General features: G+C 43.3%; 1 protein-coding gene and 1 non-coding gene across 2 annotated transcripts; both read right to left on the reverse strand.

Annotated features, from left to right (window-relative positions):
• Positions 1-4,655: 4,655 nt before the first annotated feature.
• On the reverse strand, positions 4,656-4,738 carry LOC125526090. The gene has a single exon (XR_007291552.1). It is a non-coding gene; the product is annotated as a small nucleolar RNA SNORD24 (small nucleolar RNA).
• A 23-nt stretch (positions 4,739-4,761) lies between these two features.
• LOC125518178 (histone H3.3-like) lies at positions 4,762-6,047 on the reverse strand. Its single transcript, XM_048683101.1, has 5 exons — positions 5,961-6,047; positions 5,696-5,772; positions 5,514-5,604; positions 5,307-5,407; positions 4,762-4,792 (listed from the first exon to the last, which is right to left on the reverse strand). Exons 1-5 carry the CDS (start codon positions 6,030-6,032, stop codon positions 4,762-4,764), a joined length of 372 nt encoding a protein of 123 aa, XP_048539058.1. The 5' UTR covers positions 6,033-6,047.
• Between the last annotated feature and the right edge of the window lie 765 nt (positions 6,048-6,812).

Below are 6,812 nucleotides of genomic sequence, written 5' to 3' on the forward strand. Positions count from 1 at the left end.
GACAAGATCCCGATCAGCATTCACCAATGGTATAAGCCTAAGAACGAAGACCCTGAGGTGTCTTATGTCAATGATATGCAGAAAGATGATCTTCGGACTGAGCTGAAGTCAAATTTCACCCTACCGCCAGAGGAGTATCCGGAGAAGCCAGTTAAAGAGCAATTTATCAAGTCTTTTGCTCTTTAGAAGATGGCAGACCTATTCAGGAGGTGGAAGAATGAGCTGAAAAGGTTTGTCGACAAAGAACAGACACCATAATTCATCGGCAAATATGAGAAGATCAGAGATCACTGGCCCGCATTTGTGGCCCACAAGACATCGGAAAAGAGTAAGAAGATGTCGGCGACAAACAAGCAAAATGCTGCGAAGAAGAAGCTTCACCATCGCACGGGGTCAGGTGGCTACCTCAAAGCCCGGCCTAAGTGGGCCAAGGCTGAGAATGATCTGCTTGATAAAGGGATCGAACCAGAGACAATGAACTGGCCAGACCGATGCCGGACTTGGTTCTTCGGGGCTGGCGGAACCTTAGACCCTGTATCAGGGAAGTGCCTTTGGACGAACGAGCAAATGAAAATACCAGTCAAGAGGCTTCAACACTATATCGATGCAGCGCGGCAAGGGACGTTCGTTCCAGACAGAGAGAACGACGAGCTCACAATGGCCCTCGGGAATCCTGAGCACCCTGGACGGACACGAGGCATGCCAGGCTCCGTTTCGTGGAAGGCTGGTTTTCAGGACGCAGGCGGTTACAAATGCCAGGAAAGGAGGAAAAAAGTGGAGCAGACCCAAATTCAGATGCTGCACGAAACGGTTCAAGCGCTAGAGGAACGAGAAGTAGCTCGCAGCAAGCGACCTGCCAAAACTACCCCCGAAGCTACCCCGCCATCTCAGCGAAGAAGCAGCGTGGCTTCCACCGAGCTGCTTCAGCCGGAGCATGTCTTGTCGGCTCCTGCTAGCTACCCCGTGGATGCTATCACGGAGTCTCAACATTGCTACCTTATGACGCAATGACAGAACTTCAAAATTAAGGCGGCTGTCGGCTCTGTTCAACCTCCGGAACCCGGTGCAACTTTTCACTGTCGTCTGATTCCAGAAGGATATGCTAGGGTGACGATGGACGAAATAACGGAGGGATTTGAGGACCTCCAGCTTGACCACCCTACCGGTGAAGGGGAGACTAGGCTGGGTTCTGCTCTGAAGACTCCATGCCTATGGCAGAAGGAGCTCATCAACCTTCCGAACTGGACGCCTCCGCCTCCTCCTCCTCCTCCTCCGGCGAGTGACGATCAGGGCACTCGGCCTCGTCCTCCGGCGCGTGGCGGCACTCCGCCTCCTTCTCCGCCTGCGCCGGCGCGCCCGAGCAGCCAGCCTCCTCCTTCTTCGCCTCGTCAGCAAGGGCGGAAGAGACCCGCCGCTGCTCTGGCGCGTCATAGTCCTTCTCCTCCGCCTCGTAAGCAAGGAAAGAAGACAGCCGCAGCCGCTCCGTCTGCTCTGCCAGCGTCTAGCAGTACAGCCAGAGGCGGGAGGCAATACAGATTCGTTCCTTCTCTGAAGACTCCCGAGAAGTTACCATACGAGATGACCCCAGAGGAGAACGCGAAGATCGCGCGAGACGAAGTGACGAACTTCTTTCAAGGGGTGAAAGCAAAGAAACATCCACCTCCAGAGGAGAAGGTAGATCCGGTGAAAGCGAAGCGCACTCTTGCTGCCTTGACAAAACCACCAAAGTCTCCGCCAAAAGGCAACTATGAGCGCATTATTGGAAAGACATTTGTCGAAGCGGAGCGGTCGGGAAGTACTGTCAGTGATCAAAGGATAAAAGAACGAAGAGCTGGGAAAAAATTTCCCAACTCGGTGAACAAGCGAACCAATCGCGCCCCCCCCCCCGCTCAAGGTGACTAGCGACATCGTCGCTAATGATCCGAGGATGGTGCCCGGTTATAGCAATCTTGGAGATTACCTGCCCGACGATGTACATTATGATATCTTGGAGGTGGTACACAGATACGAGTACGGGAAGCCTCTCGTCAAAGATGAAAGATCTCTAACAAAGATGATGCAAAGATTGCATGATTGGTACATGAAAACCTGCAGAGAGTCTGGGGGGAGGAATACTTTGACGCTGAGAGTTAGAGAGGAGCATGACCTCGTTGGAATTGAACTGTTGAATGTTCCATTTGAGGAGTTCTTCCATTTTTTTCAATGAAAGGGCCCTCGATAAAACAACGGTCACTTGCTACTGTCTGTAAGTACTACTACTTCTGTCATTAAGTCTCTCTATATAGGCCAGCTCTTTCATTGCATGTATTTATAATTATCCTCACTATATTATGCAGATTGAAGATCGCCGAATTGAAGAAAAGACAAGTCGGTGATATTGGGTTCATTAACACAAATCTCATAGATGCAACTGAGGTTGAATATCATGCCGAAGATACCGAGGCCAACTTGCTACGATCGTTGGTAATAAATGAAAACAAAGATATAATACTCTTTCCTTACAACTTCAAGTGAGTGTTACTGTCTTGTGCATATTCGGTTTCCCTTATATATTAGTCCAGGTTATAGTAATGTAATTGATGAGTTATGCATGCGTGCCAAGTTTCCACTATATTCTCCTAGAGATTAAGCTTGAGCAGGGACTAGTAACCGTCTTAGACTCGAGACAAAAAGATCCCTAGGAGTATGCGGACATGACTCAAATGCTCGAGAAGTAAGTTAAATCGATCATTATCCACCATATCAGCAACTTTGTTCATTTCATGATATCAAGTAATTGTTTTCTTTGTCTGGCAGGGTTTGGAGAAAATTCACCAAAAAAGCTCCGGGACTGCCGAAGAAGCTGCAATTTAGACATCCGAAAGTAAGTGCTATAGTAGCATGTTCCGCGCATCTCCTAGTGATTCAAGCGCTAGTTTCGTCAATACCATTTGGCATGCTTGCTTATCAGTTTGATTGACCTCTATTTCTTGTAAATTGGTTGTGGTGGGATCAAGGGAATGATTTATGTGGATACTATGTTTGCGAGTCCATCCGCCACACTACCTGTGAACAGGGGTACTCTGACGAACAATATGAAGTGCGTAAGCAATAATATTCACAATTTTATTTTATTACCATCATTTGTGTTGAGTTTCATTTATTCATATATATATATATGTATTGACCCCCTTCTTCAAATTAGATCTTTCAGATGCGGGATGAACTCCTACCACCAGATCGTATGCGAGCAATTCAAGAGGAATTGGCGGCATTCTTCCTTGACCACGTGATCGCTGAAGACGGAGAATACTATGTGGATCCTGTGTTCATATATAATTAGGAGATTATATTATAAGAGATAATTATTTTATATATGTAGCCGGTAGTGTCGGATAGATATATGAAAACTTGTTGTTCGACCAATCTCTCGGAGAAGGAGAGGTGGTCGATATCACTTCTCTCTGTATGCATATGTTCATGACGATCTTCTGTTTCCTTCGTTTGCTTACTAGCTAGCTAGCGTGTCTAGTCCTCTCTCCCTACAAGAAATATGTCAACTTGTGACCACCACTATTGGTCACTGAATGGTCACAAATTTTCATTTGTGACCTTTTTGTGACCAAAAACATAAGGTCAAAAGCTGGCCGTCATAAACTGACATTAGCGACCTTTCTTATGGAATGGTCGAAGACGTTTATAACCAAAATACGTCTACTGTGGCGTTTTGGTCACTAGCAACCTCCCCAGGCCACGTAGGCATCCAGCGTGGCAAGCTGATGTGGCACAAGATTCAGCCCGGTCCAATTCGGTTTTCTACATGGGCCTAGACCAACAATTCGGCCTTTTTGCTGTATATTTTCTTTATTAATTTTCTCTAGCTACATGGGCCTGGCCCAACAATTTGGCCTTTTTATTTCTAGATGCGGCCTTTTACAGCGTATGATCTTTTACTTTTTGCTATTTTATTTTCCACTATTTTACATTTGTCCCAAATATCATAATATCATACACTGGTCCCACACGTCAGAAATTTCAAATGTGCTCAAATTATTTTGATAAGTGGGTCGCATGAGTCATGTTTTCATTGCACACATTTTCAAATCACATACATAATTACTATTTCATATGAAACAGGAATTGTAATTCTGAAACATACATGAAATTCACAGAGAGAAGATACATTAAATCACATACATAATTACTATTTCATTCACAAACAGAGAGAAGATACATTAAATTCCCAGATAACCCATCTATTATTACATAACTTGCTATATAAGAATGTCTTGGAGCTTCTTTGAACATCTTTCGTCTTGAATTTACTCAAAATATCTGCCAACAAGAAAACAGAACAGCAAGGATAGGGTGAATAACCACAACAACAACAACAACAACAACGGGGGGTGCTATTTAGTAGTAAGATCAAGTCTGGAATGTAAGAATGCTTTGTTGTAATTGATAACTAAAATCTACAACAGCTCAAAGTGGCAGTAGCTAAAACACAATCTCAGAAAAAGCATATAATTGATGTGACATAACAAACTAGACAACCAAGAAATTGATGTGACATAGCTAGTTTCCAGCAATATCCAACGACAAATTGATGTCACATATATGTATCTATCATGCAAACAGCAGATATACTGTACTGATAACATTAGACTAGAAATAAGAGCCTCAGAGATCTTGGTGGTTAAGATCATCAAGTGGGATAAACCCATTAAGAGTAGCAAATATTTTGATAACATCACAGGCTCTGTTTGGCACGCAGAAAATTAATCAGTTGAAGCAGAGGCGATGTTTGGCATCACTGCATTTTACAGTTCCAAAACAGACAGACAGAGTCAGGAATCGGTAGCAAAGCAAGTATACGTATATAGGAATCTCTACTTGGAACCTAGAGTAAGAAGCATGGCTAGAAGAGCCCAAGAATTAATTAATCGTGTGTTATTCTTTAACTGGAATGTACGTGCATAATCAACAGAGAGGTGTGAGCTCTGGACTTAATTGGTTGTGAGAATGGACTGGACTGTTCCAAATACGTGCATCATCATCAGTTCTGTGAAGCAAATCTACATATCATATTTCTAGAATGGGCGCACCCAGTTGCTCACAAGTAGATTTAAACCCAACTTGTAATGCAATGATGTTTCTTGTACAGTATTGCTATAGTTACCTAAATTGCCATGGGAATACTGACAGCAGAAACATGGGAACGAGAAGTAAGTTAAATTAGAGCTAGCAGTTCCAAACAATCACTAAAAACAGCAGCAAAAGCAGACACAGATGCCCGCCAGAGACATTCCCACAGGCAAAGCAAGCACCTTAAGCCCTCTCGCCACGGATCCTCGAAGAGACCCACCAGGTAGGCCTCTGTAGCCTCTTGAAGGGCCAGCACCGCATGGCTCTGGAAGCGGAGGTCAGTCTGCACAGACAGAACAGGATGGTGCTTTTAGTTTACTTGATTCATCATACTATAAGAGTTGACACAACAGGAGCATCACAATGTAGTGCACAAGTTGATTGATCACCTTGAAGTCCTGGGCAATCTCCCTAACAAGCCTCTGGAATGGAAGCTTCCTGATGAGCAGCTCCGTGCTCTTCTGGTACTTGCGGATCTCACTGCAAAGTCAAGCACAAAATTTACTCATTTGAGAATACTTAAAAACAAAACTATAACACATGCTAGAATAGGTTGGAAGATTTTACACACCGAAGAGCAACAGTTCCAGGGCGGTAACGGTGAGGCTTCTTCACTCCTCCAGTTGTGGGAGCAGACTTACGGGCAGCCTGTCAAAAAGCAAAGTAGAGCACATGGTCAAATTAACAATAATACCATGATAGTCCATATACATCAATAGGATATCTGGTCATAAGCTGGCAATGAAGGTTGAGGTTCAAATTATACCCAGTTCAATTTACCTAAATCATAAATAAAGACATGGCATAGGTAAACTATCAATATTGCAGTCACAAACCTTGGTGGCTAGCTGCTTCTTAGGAGCCTTTCCTCCAGTGGACTTACGAGCAGTCTGCTTAGTACGAGCCATGAGCAAAACCTTGGTTTACCTGAAGCAAAAACAGAACATAGTCAATTCTATAAATTGAATATCACAATAACACAACTATAGTCTTCTCATAACCAGTAAATTGTGCCTGGCACCTTGTTGCTAGCAAATCCATTCAATAACTATAGAGTCCCAACAACCATCAGCCTAGAATACCTACCAAATTTTTGTACATTAAAAACTAACAACGTCATACAACACAGCTATACACCCCTTCAGATAGAAAGCAGTGTATTTCTAACTAAAACTTTTCATTCAAAAGATCAGACCCAAGATAGAATTCCACTTCAGATGAAAGTCCTGATCTACCTTTAGCATAGTTTGTTCACTCGAAAGACACATATAAAGATGACACACTAAAAACTGCAGCCTAGTACTTTTTTAACACTAAAGAAAACAAGGCTACCATGATCACCTAATTTTGCAAACAGAAGCAAGAAAAGAAATAGCAATCCACTGATAAAAATATGCTTCCTAGTTATCACATGTAATCGTTGAACATCAACTTCACATAGTTATGTGCACATGATTTTAGTAATTAGCTAACTGGCAAGTTGATACAATTCAGATACAATAAATGTGAATGTGCATGTACTCAATGTGCATGTACTAAGAAGCCAAGAACACTGAAGAATTTACTGATTGAACAAGCAATGGTCATTTCATCCCAAACCTCTCAGTTTCACACAACTAAACCAATGTCCCGGGAAGGAATCACCAGAAATTTTACCACATACAGTACAAGCACAATGAAGTAGCATA

This window comes from Triticum urartu, chromosome 7, assembly GCF_003073215.2.
Source record: "Triticum urartu cultivar G1812 chromosome 7, Tu2.1, whole genome shotgun sequence".
Lineage (NCBI taxonomy): Eukaryota > Viridiplantae > Streptophyta > Magnoliopsida > Poales > Poaceae > Triticum > Triticum urartu.

What these genes read in the sequence shown, in the direction of transcription:
- LOC125518178 (XM_048683101.1), bottom strand. Translation starts at nt 6,032, where the DNA reads ATGGCTCGTACTAAGCAGACTGCTCGTAAGTCCACTGGAGGAAAGGCT. An exon ending in AGATTGCCCAGGACTTCAAG is followed by an intron (nt 5,408 to 5,513) that starts GTGATCAATCAA and finishes CTGTCTGTGCAG; the next exon opens with ACTGACCTCCGCTTCCAGAG. An exon ending in CCGTGGCGAGAGGGCTTAAG is followed by an intron (nt 4,793 to 5,306) that starts GTGCTTGCTTTG and finishes TGTAAAATGCAG; the next exon opens with TGATGCCAAACATCGCCTCT.